The sequence below is a fragment of the Ipomoea nil genome, unplaced genomic scaffold (assembly GCF_001879475.1).
Source record: "Ipomoea nil cultivar Tokyo-kokei standard unplaced genomic scaffold, Asagao_1.1 scaffold1286, whole genome shotgun sequence".
NCBI classification, from domain to species: Eukaryota; Viridiplantae; Streptophyta; class Magnoliopsida; order Solanales; family Convolvulaceae; genus Ipomoea; species Ipomoea nil.
The window spans coordinates 1,840,001-1,856,645 of NW_017617714.1; the positions used below are offsets into that span (position 1 = coordinate 1,840,001).

Sequence of the window (16,645 nt, forward strand, 5' to 3'; positions counted from 1 at the left end):
GGAGACGTCTGAACGAGAAGCGAGAGCTGACCTTAATGCCAATGGTTAAACTTGAACTGACACGTAGTGACTTGAATAACTTTCTCCATAGTAGTGAATTACATCTTGAACTAGCTAAAGAGAAGTAGTTTTGAACTCATGTGCACACATCAGCACCCGTTATACAGGTTCTTCGAAAGCCAAACTCTTTGACTTAAGATCTACCTCTATGTAGACTCTATTTAGAACATTTCATGTTCAGTTGTTTATGTGTATGTAAGCTTTTGCTTACTTTACTGACTTCAGGCCCATTTCTTTTGATGCATCGTGTGACACCCTGTAAATCCAAACGCTAATTGAGGATTAATTGAAGAATTAATCCAAGAATTTCTAAAAATCCTGAAATTTAATAGTCGAAGGACTAGATTTTGACTAGTCACTTAAGTCAAAAGGTTGTACCTTGTGCTTCTTGAGTTGTGCCCTTGTTCCCTTGTCTTTTGACCATTAGTAAGGGTAGGAATGTCTTTCTACCTAAGGATTGTGATTCAAGCTAACCTAGCAAGACTCTTTCATTTCATTCACCCTTCAACCTAAAAACACAAAAACTCTAGCCACTCTCTAAAATGGTTTAACTTCTTCTCCAAGCTAGAATTTGAGCATCCAAGCCTTGCAAGTTTTTATTCCAAGATTCCTACTTTCTTCATCTTCAGCATAGGGAAGGGTAAGATCCTTAGCTTTTTGGTGTTTTTAACCTTCTTTTATGTGTCTTTTTCTAAAGTTAGGATCTTTGTTGTGTTTTGTTGTGTGTAAGAAGTTGGTGTGGAAGAGGAGCTCTAGGAAAGGCTTTTAAGGGTGAAAAGAGGAAGTTGTTAGGCTACAAAGGTAACCCATGCTTTACAAAACCTATTTTCTTACTTATATTATGATTCTTGGCTTCTACTTGTTATTCTTGTGTTGATTTGTGAGATTTGATGCATTATCTTGTGGTGATGCATGTTTAGAGCTTGTTCTTAGGGTTCTTGAATGTCATTGCTTGGCTATTTCTTGGGTTCAAGTCATATTATTGTTGTGTGTGAGATTTTGGACTTGAACTTGGCCTTGTTGTTGAAAATCCCCGAAGGGATTTTTGTGTATAGAAGGGTGTACCCACGGGCGGAACGGCGGGTGGAGGCCTACCCGCCGCCCCACCCGCGGGGTACAGGGCTTCCTCGAGTATGTACCCGCGGGCGGAACCGCGGGTGGAGGTCCACCTGTGGCCCCACCCGCGTGGAACGTTGATGGATGATGTCTGGGATTTGTTCCCCGTGATTCTTTTGACTAGGTATTGATGTTTTGACCTCCCGATGTTGTTTTATTGGGCTATTTGTGAGTCTTCTTGATGTTTCGTATGTCTAGAACGGTATGTTAGGAATCCATGTAGGATTTGGTGTCTTGAATCGTGCTAAGGGTCCAACTTTGTGATTCGTTGGGCTGATGTGAGTCTTGAATGTTCTTTGGAACTACTTTTGGTTTACCCGTTTGATAAGCATGCTGGTTTGATGTTGAAATGCTAGTATGTGTGGTTTGTTCCTTCTTATTGGGATTAGCAACTTGTGTTGACAATCATTTGGTGTTGGATTGTGATCCTTTGTTGTTGAGTATGGTCTCATGTCTTTATTGTGATCTCTTGATTGATTCCTATGATGTAATCGTATGCAAATCGTTGTACCCTTTGTTGATACTTGATTGAGGCTATTGTTGAGCCTTAGTCCTCTTGGTAATGATGATAACCTTGTGTGACTATGATTGAGATTTGTGGTTTGTTAATTGAGCTTTGCTCACATGTGGGTGGTTGTGTGAATGAAATTAATGGTACCCTCGTGTACTGAGAGTTCAGCGGTATGTTGGAGGTTGTTGGAGGGGAGACGACGGTCCCTAGCGGTATAAGGTTGGACTCAGAAGTACAGGGTGGCACTAGGAAGTAATGGTTGGAACTGTTATAAGGCCAAGGGTAGCCATAAGGTTGGAACAGGGCATAAGGTTGGAACTATGATACTTGTGACATGTAGTTGTCACCGTGTGAATGTGTTTTCCTTGCTTATGAGCATGTCTTGATGTATTCTACTTTATGATCAGTAGAATGCATCCTGAGTTGTGTTGTCTTTCATGTTTGTAGTCTTGTTGTTGTTGTGAGGATGGTGATCCTTGTTTCTTTTGAGAGTGATTGATGAGTCTTTGATATTGACTTCTCTCTTTGGTTTTAAAATAATATATATTGTATTCCTGTTCCAAATGGTTTTGATTATATCTATCTATATATGTTATTTAACGCGTATTGATGGGTTACCAGCAATATTCGCTGGCCAGGTGTTATCCCTTGATTCTACAGGTTTTGAGTAGATGCCGAGCTTGTAGATGTGGACGCTAGATAGAGTAGTTTCCATGTTTAGACGTTACCTTTTGTTGGCCTGTGAGCCTAGTTAGCGGCGTGTGTGCCTAGACGTTTTCTGTTTTGGTTGACTTGTTAGTTTTCCCGCCTTGCACCTATGTTTGAGATAGGTGTGGCATAACGCTTACCGATTTTATATAGCTTCCGCTTGCTTATTGTCTTGATTATTAGATGTTTTCCTTTGAATTTAAATTTTAAAAATGTAGTAAAAATCGGGGGTGTTACACATCGATGATGGTCTTTCTATTTAGTCCTTTGTGAGAGGATATGCAATATTCCTCTTGAACTCCATATACTCTAATGTGAGTGCTCCAGTTGTAATCAACTGTCTTATAGACTCTGACCCTTATGTGCATTCTATTTGAGTTACAGTGTATGGGCACAGACAGTGTAGCACACCCCGACCATGGCACGTCCACCGGTAGGTTTCTCAGCCACTCGGCTTCTTGCCCAACTAGATCAAGAGTTATAAATTCATTCTCCATTGTTGATCTAGCTTATACAAGTCTGTTAAGTCTATCTTAACATATTTAAAATGTCGTCATTAACAAGAATTTGAACTCTTCAACATTAGAATAATTAGTAAGCGCCCATAGTTTAATTAATGAGGCGCCTATGGCCTAATGGATAAGGCGCTTGACTTTTAATCAAGCGATTGTGGGTTCGAGTCCCACTGGGCGTGTTTAATTGAAGTTGTTGGCATAATATACAATTTACCATTACCTAAAAAGTATTAGAACAATATTTTAATTCCAATAAGCTAACTAACAATTTGAAAATGATTAAAATATTAATAAAATGTCAAAAAATAATCCATACTACTAAAATTGTAATGAGCATTTCTAATGTGAATCCTTCATTGTAATGAGCATGTCTAATGTGAATCCTTCGTTGTGTGTTGCATGAACTGTTAGACTGCTTACTAGTTATCATTTGCCTGTGCACCTAATGTTGTGTAGGTTCGTTGTGTGTTGCATGAACTGTTAGACTGCTTAGTAGTTAGCATTTGCCTGTGCACCTAATGTTGTGTAGGTGTGGCTCTCCCGGATTTGTGTAGTTAGCTTCCGCCTTGTTTAATCTTAATGAGTAGACTTTACCTGTTTTCTAAGCTTAATTGGTTTTAAAAGTTGTTGAAATTCGGGGGTGTTACAGACACTCCGACTACATATCATGGTCGCCCATTCGAGCCCTCCAAGGACCCGGCTGGGGACATGCCGACTACAGAGCCTAGTCGCCAGTCCGAGCCTGCTAAGTACATAATCGAGGACACACCGTTGCCGCTCATGAAGGGCCCCTCTTCTTGAATTGCTAACTGTCTTCAGTAGTCAGGACTGACTACCTCTGCATGCTTCCAGGGTGAGTGCCTGATTAGGGATATCTATCAGTTACATATGTTATGAATTGAACGCTCATAATGTCCATCATAATAATATATTTATACCAAATATAAATGTTAGGAATAAATTGTATTAGATTTTGATATGCCATATTGTAAATCGTAGAACCCCAATTTTATTTTGGTTAGACTAGTCGAGTCATAGACCAAGAAAGGGAAAAATAAATTCATTAGTTGAGGAAATGGATGAAGAAGATATAAAGCCTAAAATCAAGAATTTTCCTAGTAAAAATGGCAAAAGAAAAAGATGTATGCATATGAAAATATGTACACAAGTTATGAAGACTATCATCCGAAGAAGAAATCTCTCAAAGAAATTCAAGAAGAAATCCCTCAAGAAATCCCGAAGAAGAAAAAACGTGACTTGAAGTTTGCATGAAGATATCTTGAAGATCAAGCATCTATAGAAAGAAAGGAGTACACCAAGTGAAACAAGATGATGACTAAAAGGTTGTATGGATAAGTTGGTAGAAGTTTGAAATATTATATACAAAGTCACAAGGTCAAATCTCACATCCTACATATTTTAAAGAAGCCATGTTTAAATCCATCAGATGAAGTATGGGCGGATGAAGTTTCTCAAAATTGAAATAGGGATGCAATTTCAATTTGAAGAGATGAAGTTCCAATTGAAGGGATGAAGTTTCTCAAAATTGAAATAGGGATGCAATTTCAATTTGAAGAGATGAAGTTCACGTATCTCACCCTTCGGGCAGAAGTTTCAATTTGATGGGATGAGATTTGCAAAGGGCTTCAATTCAAATATAGTAAGGGATGAAGTTCACACGGGAAGAGATTTCCCAAGTCAATTTTCAAATATAGTAAGGGATGAAGTTCACACGGGAAGAGATTTCCCAAGTCAATTTAGAAGATGAAGTCTGGAAGCAGACCCAAGTGACCCAAGTTTCAATTTGATGGGATGAGATTTGCAAAGGGCTTCAATTCAATTCAAGATATAAATAGTAAGGGATTCCAAATATAGTAAGGGATGAAGTTCACACGGGAAGAGATTTCCCAAGTCAATTTAGAAGATGAAGTCTGGAAGCAGTAGACAGACCCAAGTTTTAATTTGATGGGATGAGATTTGCAAAGGGCTTCAATTCAATTCAAGATATAAATAGTAAGGGATTCCAAATATAGTAAGGGATGAAGTTCACACGGGAAGAGATTTCCCAAGTCAATTTAGAAGATGAAGTCTGGAAGCAGTAGACAGACCCAGATGTGAAGAACAGAGGAAAATACAAGAAGAAGTTGCAGAAGCAAAAATACTAGTCTAAACTAGTAAGGGATTAAATTGGAGATTATATTTTAAAGATAGAAATCCCAAGAGGCGTGATCTACACCAGATGAAGTTTTTGGGACGCCATTTTTGCTAAAACCTCAAGCTCAACTTGCAGAGAATCTCTGACATATCTGCAACGTTATCTTATCCCCTGAAAAGGCTATACAGCTAGATGAAATTCAAAAATGAGAATGTTTCTTTCCAACGGACGGATTCTCATTACCAGCTATAAAAATATGAAGATTGAAGCAGTGGAAAGCAGAGAAGAAAATAGCAAGAAGCAAAGAACAGAGCTAAACAAAGCATACGAAATTCAAAGAAAGTTTTCCATCTCAAGAGCTTAAATTGATATATTCTTTGTGAGATAAACACTCAGAGTGATACAGAGCTTACAAAAGAAATATCCAAGAGTGTTAGAATCTTCATCAACTACAAGAGACTGAGCGCATCAACGAAGATCATCTACAGAGTCTCAAAGTTGGAAGCAAGGCAAAACTTGTTTTGGAGCAAAACAAGGGAAATGAGGAAAGTAACACGGAGTTGTGAAATCCTAGATTGTCAAACGGATTTGTGAGATCCGAAGCAGCAGTGTCGGAAGACATTGGGCGTGATTAGTGCGGGCTTTGTGATCAAAGCACTAGATCACGGAAGAAGCGTTTCTACCGGAGCGTAGAAGACGGGGGGGAAGTAACGCGGAGTCGTGAAATCCTAGGAAAGTAACGCGGCGACGTGAAACCCGAAGCAGCAGTGTTGGTGGCACTGGGCGTGATTAGTGTGGGCTTGGTGATCAAAGCACTAGATCACGAAATTCATTGTATCTTGGAACCAAGAAGTGGTGGATATAGTGAATTGCTCTTGGACGATAAGAGCAAGTGGAGTAGGAGGATTACACCACCTCCGAACCACTATAAATTGCCGTGTGTTCTTTACTGCTTTCTTTACTTACTGCTCTTGCTTGCTTCTCACGAGAATAATCTTGACACAATATGCACACACACCGTATCGTTTATTATTTCCGTTGTGCACCGGACTCTAACAATCTAGTTAAGAGTCTTGGTTCCTTTGTTGCCTTAGCAATTGTTGTATTGTGCTAAAAAGTTTGAAAGTCTATTCACACACCCCAACCCCCCCCCCCCCCCCCCTCTAGACTTTCACCTTACATCTTTTGGGACCAACAATAAACATATTTAAAATGTCGTCATTAACGAGAATTTGAACTCTTTAACATTAGAATAATTAGTAAGCGCCCATAGTTTAATTGATGAGGTGTGCTCATGGACTAATGGATAAGGCGCTTGACTTCTAATCAAGTGATTGTGGGTTCGAGTCCCACTGGGTGTGTTTAATTGAAGTTGTTGGTATAATAAACAATTTAGAAATGATTAAAATGTCAAAAAAATATTTTCCTTAATTATAAAAACTAAATCCATACTACTTAAATTGTAAAGATAAAAATAATATAATTAAAATCATATACAATTAAATAATATAAATTAATTAGTATTAATTAATAATATTATTTTTGTTTTTGCAATTTAGGTAGTATGTGGTTTAATTTTTGTATAATTAATAAAATTATTTTTGTGATGTTTCATTTCTTATATTAATATTTTAATAAATTACTATAGTTGGATTTGAATTTAAAATATTATTATTATTATTATTATTATTATTATTATTATTATTATTATTCCAATGTCATGGTTCAATTCTTATTAATGACATGATATGTTAAATATTTTTATATTAACATATTATTAATTAGTGATTAGTGATTTGGTAGTCACATTGGCATATCTAAGTAAACTAGAAATTTCTCTATCCACAAGAATTCATTCAATAGTAATGGTTGAACCAAAAGTATCTCGAGCAGAATACCCAAAAGATTGGTATGCTTTTATGTTGATAATAATATGTAGATGATAATTAGATCATTATCTTACGTAGCTACATTTTTAACTCATTATTAAAAATACCAATGTAGGAAATAGAATATCATGACACACTTAACGCGTTTGAAATTAAAAATCCCGAGACTACAACAATGCTGCAATCAATCTTACAAATCCAGAAAATGAAGAAATTTCAAAACTAGTCATCTTTGCAGCATTTATTGATCCTGTATGTAAAATACTTATTGTGCATCCTTTAAATATATTAGAACTAATACAAATTAAATTTACAATTTATTTCATTTTCTAGACTCAACATGTTTGGATTAAAGACAAAATCAGCATCAACATTGACAACAAAAACACTCAGTATTCGAACCATTATTGTTACTATTAAATAAATAAGTTATGGAACAGGTAGAACAAGAGCTACTACTCATGAACCCTCTACAAATATAATAAATATTAATATTTTGTTCAATACTTTCACATGATCGAGAATATACGACACACATCTCACAACACATGAAACATGTAGGGTAAAAAACTACAACTACCAAGTATCAACATACGCTTGCGAGATCAAGAGTTCATAGTACAACTATGATCCCAGTCATATACAAAACAAGTCAAATTCATAGCTTCATACACCATAATCTGATTGCATGACGTTGCCCTCTATGTTACCTTCAGTAACCCAATTGCACAAGACACACTACCAATAAAAAAGAAGATGACATGTACTAAAAATGAAGACAATGACAATGTTACCCAAAAGAGAATTATGAAGACTTAGAAAAATTCAAACTGAAAGTAGTATTTATTTAGACTATCGTTTGTAGACTAAGTATTTAAACTAGCATTATTACAAAGTTGCAATAATTTATTTTAGTGACAATTATAATCAATATCTTATATATTATCTTGCAGTCATATATACTTTAAATTACTGATTTAAATAAAAAAATTCAACATTCAATTACCTATTCATGAACATCTCTTATATAATCTTTCATTGATATGCTTTGAAGTATTTATTTAATAATAAACATTGAGCATTATCTTATCCGGGCAATGCACGTGAAAAACTAATGTGTGTGGTGTGTGTGTGTGTGTGTGTGTGTATTCCCGGGCAGACGTATGGATATGCACCACTAGGTATTAGGGCTGGGCATTTCGGTTCGGTCTTAAATCGAAGTACCGATCAGTACTCGGTTTAAGGAAATCGATCGAATTCTTTTTTTATAATAAATATATAATGTACTAAATTTCCAAGGTGAGGTTTGAACTAGGGGTGCGTGTTTCGGGTTTCGATTCGTTTTTTTTTTTTTTTTTGGTTTAAAAAAAAAAAATTAAACCTAGAGTTCGGTTTGGTTTCGGTTCGGTTTGAAAAAGTTCGGTATTCGGTTCGGTTCAATTTTGGTGGAAGTCCACTATTTGAACGTCTCCTTTTTTGCCTGACCGATTGTTTAGTTGGCTCACTTGAAGTGTTTTGTTGATGACATGATGAAGAATCATCCATCTACATAGTTAATATTTGAAAAATAAGAATTATTAAAACACCAAATGTTGGGACTTACAACTTAGAGTTGAGGTTTGAGGACTTGAGGAGTTGAAATTATTAATTATTATAATATTTATATATAATACTAGCATTTTGTACGCGCGATGCGCGAAAATTTATGCCCAACATTAAAAATTTGATAAATGCAAATAATTACAAGTTATAGTTCAAATTATATTTCGCAATTCCTTAAAGTAGTAAATTTTAATCATCGTATTTGAAAACTATAGAGATGAACAAAATTTATATTTTATTTATTAATAATGTAAATAATTTTGATATAATTTATACTTTATTTTTACAATAAATAAATAAAATATCTATAATACTAATCTAGTACTCGATCACATATATTGGTGCATGTGCGTGCCTATCTATCTATATATATATATATATATATATATATATATATATATATATATATATATATACACACACACACACACACATATGATTTGCCATTCATAGAAATTTAATTAAAATATTATCAACAATTAAAGTAATTATATAATGATTTTAATAAAATGATAATTAAAGAATAGGAAAAAGATATCATAGATATAGGTGTATGATAATAATGATAGAGTTACGAAAGTTAAAATTAAATAGTAACGGTGTAAGGGTATTTTTGTCTAAGAAGAATATAGTAGGTACAATTGTATCCATTATAATTGAAGTGGAAAACATTTAATGAAAAATGTATACCTTTATTAGCACACAAATGTAAGTATTAACATAAATGTGCATATAGCTTATTGGATAAATTTTTTGGTTTCTAACTAAATGGTCAATGGTTCAAATCTCATCTTGAATATTTAGAATATTATAAAAGCAAAGTATAAATATATATTTAAGGTGAGATTTGAACTCTTGACCATAAAGTTAGAAAGCAAAAACTTTACCTATTAAGCTATAGACACATTTGTATTAATACTTACTATTTAATTCTAAATTTCATTATTATCATACACCTATATTTTTTCCCTATTCTTTAATTATCATTTTATTAGATTCATTATATAGTTACTTTAATTGTTGATTATATTTTAATTAAATTTCTATGAATGGTAAATCATATATGTGTGTGTATATATATAGGCACGCACACACACCAATATATGTGACCGGGTACTAGATAGTATTATAGATATTTTTATTTATTTATTGTAAAAACAAAGTATAAATTATGTCAAAATTGTTTACATTATTAATAACCAAAATATAAATTTTGTTCATCTCTATAGTTTTCAAATACGATGATTAAAATTTACAAATTTAGAATTGCGAAAAATAATTTGAACCATAACTTGTAATTATTTGCATTTATCAATTTTTTAATATTCGATATAAATTTTCGCGCATCGCGCGTACAAAATGCTAGTATTATATATAAATATTATAATAATTAATAATTTCAACTCCTCAAGTCCTCAGACCTCAAATCTAAGTCGTAAATCCCAACATTTGGTGTTTTAATAATTCTTATTTTTTAAATATTAACTATGTAGAGGGATGATTCTTCATCTTGTCATCAACAAAACACTTCAAGTGGCACTCCAAGTAAGCCAACTGAACAATCGGTCAGGTAAAAATGGAAATGTTCAAATAGTGGACTTCCACCAAAATTGAACCGAATCAAAACTGAACTTTTTTCAAACCGAACCGTACTCTATTGTTAAATCGAATAGTTTAATTTTTTAAAATTGAAAACTCGAAACCGAAACCGAAAAAACCGAACGGAAACTCGAAAGGCCCACTCCTACTAGGTATGCATGAATGCACCACTACGTGTTTAGAAATGCACTAAAGTGTAGTGCATTTTATGGTGCATTTGTGCATTTCACCCTAGTGCATTTATAAACACGTAATGGTGCATCCATGTATACCTAGTGGTGTAGATCCACACGTCCGCACCGAAAGCTCTGTCCACATTGGATATGGCATATATATATATATATATATAGAGAGAGAGAGAGAGAAAGTAAGGGCAAATCTATCTATAATTTTTATGGGATTTTGCGTGTTTGGCTTAGTTGGGATGCTTGCAGAGGGAGGAATATTTTAAACAAATTTTTTTTTCTTCTAACAAAAAACCACAGCAGTGTACCAACTGTTGGGGATGCTCTATAGCTGCCGGTCTACCCATGTAAAATACAATAAATTTTCTCTGCATCCGAAACCACAAAAAGGAAGGCAGAGAATGTGACATTATATATATATCCATAATCAAAGCAATTAATGATTCAATATAATTTATATATTATTCCAAAAGGCATTTCACTTGTTACGTAAGATGAATACATGGATGGTTGTATACTTAAACTGAGAGAGGGAAACTAAGTCCTAAACTTTTCTCTAATTACATTGTCCTATGTATACCTTACGGCTCCACAGAACCTCTCTTCCTTTCCTTGCTTTTCCTCAAAACTTTGAATTCCATCTTTTTCTTTTTTTTCTTTTTTTGGTTGGAATTTTATCTCCTGTGAATTCAGATCCTTAAAATGAATGTATAAATTACCATCTGCAATCATGATCACCCTCACAGTTTTAGCTTGCTTGTCTTCGGATGAAAGGCTTCTGGCAAACTAGGAGTTTCTCATCGCTAGTGCTCTCGATCTCTGCAACCCGAGCATCCCATTTCAACCGTGCTGCGTGGACTCTTGCTAATTCGACGAGAGGAACTGTGTCGCGTAGGATAAACCAACCCTGCATCATACACGCACCGGAAAGGTAAATGAAACACCTTATCTCGACATTTCAAACATTTAAAGATGGGATTTTGGTATAGAATTTAAGGCCATATAAACATTTAAACATAATAAGCCGCGAATCTCTAGTAAGTTCCTAAGGGTAGAAGAAAACCACACTCAAGCATGAAAGCATAAACAAGCACGCAACATTTTGGCTTCACCAAATTTCATTGTAACATTTTTTTAGATGAGTGGAAAGAACAAATTCTGGAGCCTACTTTGAGATTATTACAAACTTTCCTTTTCATTCCTTTTCTAGCAAGAAAGATAAGGGTCTTTCCTGATTCTTTTTACTTTTCCTTGCTCTTTTGGGGGTTTAGCCAATTTTGGATCGATTGAAAACGAAAAGGGGCTAAATTTGGTCAAATTAAAGCTCAAGGGCTAAAAGTGAAAATATAGGGACCAAATCAAATAACTCATCCAGGGAGTAAACCACGGCAAATTATACCATGGACTAGAGTCCATCTTGCATTGTGGACTCTAGTCCAAAATGACATTCAGATTATGTGTATGTAGTTAACATACTATGTGCCTATGTGTTAATAGATCATGTGCCTGTAAATAAATTGAAGACACATAATAATGATAACTACAAACACATAATATGTTAATAGCAGGCACATAATATGCACTTAACATGGTATGTTATGTGCTTGTAGTTAACATTATATGTCTGTAGTTAATATATTATGTGCCTCCAATTTATTTACATTAACTGAAGGCACATAATAATATAATATGTTAACTACAAACACATAATTTTGGATCAGCATCCACAATGCAAGGTGGACCCCACAAACATAACTAGTATACGATGAATTGTGCCAACCACACAAGCATAGGTATTATATGATTATTATTCAGGTAGAACGATAACAGATAACTTACCTCTGGACGAAGTACACGATCTATCTCAGTGAACAGATCTTGCATCCCACATCTGCTATGATGAGTGAATTCAAGCGATAGAAGCCCGTCAGCATGCACTAGATCATAAGTTCTTGGATACGTTGGAAATGGTTCACACCTGGAAGAAAAAAGTTAAAATAATTAGGCGAATCCATAAAAACATAAAAGAAGCATAAACTATACTTTCCATAACAACACTATATAGTTGAGAAGAAGCCGAACCAAGGTTGTGCTATTAATTTAGAAATGGAAAGGGGATTTACCAATCATGTAATACACCAACAAATCCCCGATCAAGGATTAGAGGAAGGTAATTGGGGGCACTGGTGGGGATCACATTCATGACCCACACAGATTTTCCAGCTTCCAACAAAGCAGCGTTGAAACCACCGAAATGAGCATTCATGTCTAAAACATTCCTAAGCATGTTATAGGGCGGGGAAGGATCCTCGTCCCCGGGTCTCTTTGGATGATCAGAGAAGATTAACGGTGAGAGCAGTGACCAATAGTTGTTAACTGCGGAGTTCCAGTTAAGAGAATCTTCAGCAAGATCTTCAGACTGCAAACCTGTTGGAACATAGAAACCACTAAATAAATAATAAAGAGAGAGAGAATTGAAGCGTGTGCTCCATCTCAACTAAAAGCTTAAGACATTAATGGTTAGATTCGAACCCATGACCTTTGGTCTGGCTCTGATACCAAATTGAAGCATGTGCTCCCTCTCAACTAAAAGCTTAAGCTGATAGTTGGTTTGCACATTAATGGTTATATGCTCAACAGAGAGATTTGATGTGCCAGTGGCCATTTCTCTACTTTTTTTTCTCTTTTTTTTAAGTGTTACGTTCAATTGAACTGTGGCGTTTACCATGCACTTTAAGTTCCATTGGGCTCAATCTAGCCCGGGAAGGCCATTTAGTCCTTTCTTCAATTGGAATCCACCGCTGGCTCTGTGTTCCTCCAATGCATTTCTGAAGTGGTCGATAATATGGAGATTCGATATCATTGCCTTTACTGCAGAGAGAAGGGCCCGAACTGGTTTTCCTGGAAATAGTAGCAATTGAAATAAGGTCGTAAAGATTTTACTGGTATTTAAATAGCTCGATCCAGCGAGAAGCTAACATTCTTTTAGAGGTTAAAATTGCGCTCACTTCTCTTGTGTTTACCTGGTAGAATAAGACTTCTTTTCACTCGTCTTCTTCCAAACAACAGTTTCATCTTGCTGTGACAACAACTCCCAGTGGAGATTTTCTGCAAAAGTACGAACGGAGTTCCATTTTTTCTCATTTTCTTTGTTGCGAAGTGACCGTCGGGCATTCATAACAGATGAAGTCCAGACGAAATATCCTCCAGGTCTTAGTATCCGGTCCACTTCGATCAAAAGAATACCATCTAAACCACATCAAGAAGTGCATAACATCATCAATAACGCTAATGGAAAAATTATAATAGGCTAATAGCTACATGGACCGGATTGTGTTAGGGCAATTGAGAATCTAAAAGAAACAGCAAAGGATGAACTAAAGCAACACAACTTCCTCTTTCTAGCTTATTAGTACCTTTCTGATCCCAGTCAATGTGACATTCGGCACAATGGATCATATCAAAAGAGAGAGACGGATAAGGCAATTGCATCGAATTAAATGAACCAATCATTGCGGGAAGGCCTCTTTCGAGAGTAAGTTGAACTTGACTGCCAGAAGCCTCGTAGTTTGCAATGCACATAGTTAATAGTTGGCTGGAGAACAGATGTGCACCAAAACTACCAAAACCGCATCCAATATCCAAGATGAGTCGAACCTGAAAATGTTGTAAATGTAGTTTATAGTCATCGATAAGACATTTTTTTTTGGGTCAGACCACGAGGTGTCCTGAGCAGGCCCTAATAGTAGGAGGCACCTTTAAGCCCGTACCATACTCAGATTAATCCTCGTTCGCACCGGCCCGGCCCAATTAAGGAGCAAAGTACTGGCTAGATTGGTTTTTCCATACGAGAGGGGGTTCGAACTCCCGAGTCCCGACCTCTCTTAAGGGAGCACGGCCACTCACGCCAACCAAGCTGGTTACAGTAAGACATATTTGAGAATAAACTACATCAAAGATCTAGATGAATCGCAAATCTATGACTGCTGAAAGTTATAGCTTTTAGTTAATTATTATTGCACATGCTCTATCAATGTAAACAGAAAACAGCAAAAAGCAATTTATGATCCAATGCAAACCACCTACCCCAGCTTGCACAAAGTTGGATTCGTTTCTTAGCCCAATCATTTCGGCAATTTGATGTGAGTAGTCTTCAATACTGTCGAACATGGAAGATTCTGAACGAAACGAGATCTTCTCTTCCTCCAACATCATCATCCTGCAATTGCACGACAGGGTTAAAAAGGAATTCAACTTTAGAGGATGACAAAAACCATAAAGATTTGTACTGACCTCTTCGTCAAACTCCCAGAAGAGAGTACCTCCTGTGCCGTGATGTTAACATTGTCAAGCCAGATAACGTCCCTTCCAGTAGGCCACCTAAGAGGAATTCTGTAATTAACGGGCAGAGGAACCAGACAACTTTCTTGGAACCTAGGCGTACAATGTCGATCATACTCTTCCCCGTCAGAAAAGCCTAATCCAAGGCTTTGAGTAACATTGAAGCACGGCACATAATTCTCGTTCTCAGGAGGACAGTAATCAAGATCCTTCGGTTTAGCAGAACCAAGAGAAATCTGTCCAATGTCCTTCAAATCCAACACCACTTGCTCTTGAAGCCTCCTATACCCATGATATATTCGAACTTTGGATGACTTTGTTATCGACATGGTCCAAAAAAAGGACCCAGCAAGAGAAAGAACTACAATGGCAATTAAACTAAATCTGAGCACAAGTAAGGTGAACTTAAATCGACTTCTCCCATTCCCCCCCGGGTTGAAGGGATCAGATAAGAAACCATTTTCACCAATACCAACACCTTTAGAAGGTGAACTATCTGGAAAAAGAATCCTTAAAGGGGATATTACAGACAAGTAGCTTTGATCAGAAGCTGATCCACTCTGCTCCAAATCTTCCTTCTCTATCTTTTCTTTCATCTGTGAATCATCCCAGAAATCCTGGCCGTTCCCTGAGAACCGGCAACTACCCCCACCGGATAAACCACGCTGCTGCGGCCTAGCCATATTCCGGCCTGACAAATTACAAATTACTAATCCATATCAAATAAAATCAACAATAAATTCTTCACCATAAAGGGTAAAATGCAGAAAAAAAGGAACTTTTCCTAATTTTCATACTAAGATCCACAAACCCCACGAAAATTTAGTATTTCAGGAGCGAAACAATAAAACAGAAATGGAAATTTCCAAGGACCTGCAATAGATAGTGCGGAATTGGGATTGAGCAAACAGTAATGGAGTAGATACTAAAAGTTGAAGTGCCACTTATTGAGTTGTTTTCCAATTAAAAACAGTGAGTAGAGTTGAGTGGGGAAATGAAATTCATCACAGAAAACACATTAATTAGTAGAAGGCCCAGAAACCCAATTTGGATCAGTTCAAAAGAAGTAAGTGACGAAAGAAGAAAGAAGGAAAAAAAAAACCAAAAAAAACTTTTCGCCAAAGAACCAATGACCCATCAGAGCACAAGAACAAGTAGGTGGTGAAGAGAGGGAGGAGAGGGGAGGCTTCTTCTAGTACCTTAATGGTGTTTGCAGAAATGCCTCAAATTCTTGAATAGCTTTCTCCTTCGTGGTGCCACCACTATACAATGAACGGAGGTTTTATCCCCCGCTTTCTCACTCTAGCTCCGCGTCTGGGTTTATTTCACCGACGCGGTTTTGGAATCTTGAGAGAGAGAGAGAGAGATGGAGACTGGAGAGTGGGTATATATGGATCCAATTCACCATTCACCTCTCTATTGAAAAAGGCTTGAATCTGCGTTTGCCACCATGGCTATGTATAGCCAGCATTAAATACATATACTTTACTTCATTTCTACGTAGGAAATACTAAAATTTGCACCGGACCCGCAGCCACTACCGTAAGATGTGCATTAGATAAATTCGTTTTTGTGACCTTAGTCGTAAAGGATTACACTGGTTCAAATCACCAAGAAAATTATAAATTACTTTGTTTTGTTACTTTAGCCCGTACAGAATCACACCGATTCAAACCACCAAGAAAATCCATAAGTTGTTATCGAGGTCGAACTTATAACCTTATAATAGCAAGTCAATAGTTTGATCAGGAAGTGTATACCGATAGACCCGTCTTGTGACCTAATACTACAAGAAATTAAATTAACTTAAATTATTTATTTTACCCAATAAAATTAAAAATATTAATACACGACTGCAATTGAAAGTCAAATTTATAACTTTATAATTAATAAGTCAAATGTTTATTTAAAAAACAAAAAAAAAATATAGTATACACATTGGATAGAGAGTGTATGAGATTGAG

General features: G+C 36.0%; 1 protein-coding gene and 2 non-coding genes across 5 annotated transcripts; 2 read left to right on the forward strand and 1 right to left on the reverse strand.

Annotated features, from left to right (window-relative positions):
* The first annotated feature begins 3,016 nt into the window (after positions 1 to 3,016).
* TRNAK-UUU lies at positions 3,017 to 3,089 on the forward strand. Its single transcript has one exon. It is a non-coding gene; the product is annotated as a tRNA-Lys (tRNA).
* A 3,264-nt stretch (positions 3,090 to 6,353) lies between these two features.
* TRNAR-UCU lies at positions 6,354 to 6,426 on the forward strand. Its single transcript has one exon. It is a non-coding gene; the product is annotated as a tRNA-Arg (tRNA).
* Positions 6,427 to 10,780: 4,354 nt separating this feature from the next.
* Positions 10,781 to 16,108, reverse strand: LOC109184774 (probable pectin methyltransferase QUA2). 3 transcript variants are annotated; one of them, XM_019334808.1, is made up of 9 exons: positions 15,881 to 16,108; positions 14,634 to 15,372; positions 14,427 to 14,559; positions 13,757 to 13,997; positions 13,364 to 13,589; positions 13,066 to 13,241; positions 12,464 to 12,767; positions 12,180 to 12,318; positions 10,781 to 11,247 (listed from the first exon to the last, which is right to left on the reverse strand). In XM_019334808.1, the coding sequence occupies exons 2-9, from the start codon at positions 15,362 to 15,364 to the stop codon at positions 11,089 to 11,091; spliced, it is 2,109 nt and encodes a 702-aa protein (XP_019190353.1). In that variant the 5' UTR covers positions 15,365 to 15,372; positions 15,881 to 16,108; the 3' UTR covers positions 10,781 to 11,088. The 3 variants fall into 3 exon arrangements, with proteins under 3 accessions (XP_019190353.1, XP_019190355.1, XP_019190354.1); XM_019334810.1 differs by having other exon boundaries at positions 10,990 to 11,247; positions 13,066 to 13,232; XM_019334809.1 differs by lacking the exon at positions 15,881 to 16,108 and adding an exon at positions 15,555 to 15,826 and having other exon boundaries at positions 10,990 to 11,247.
* Between the last annotated feature and the right edge of the window lie 537 nt (positions 16,109 to 16,645).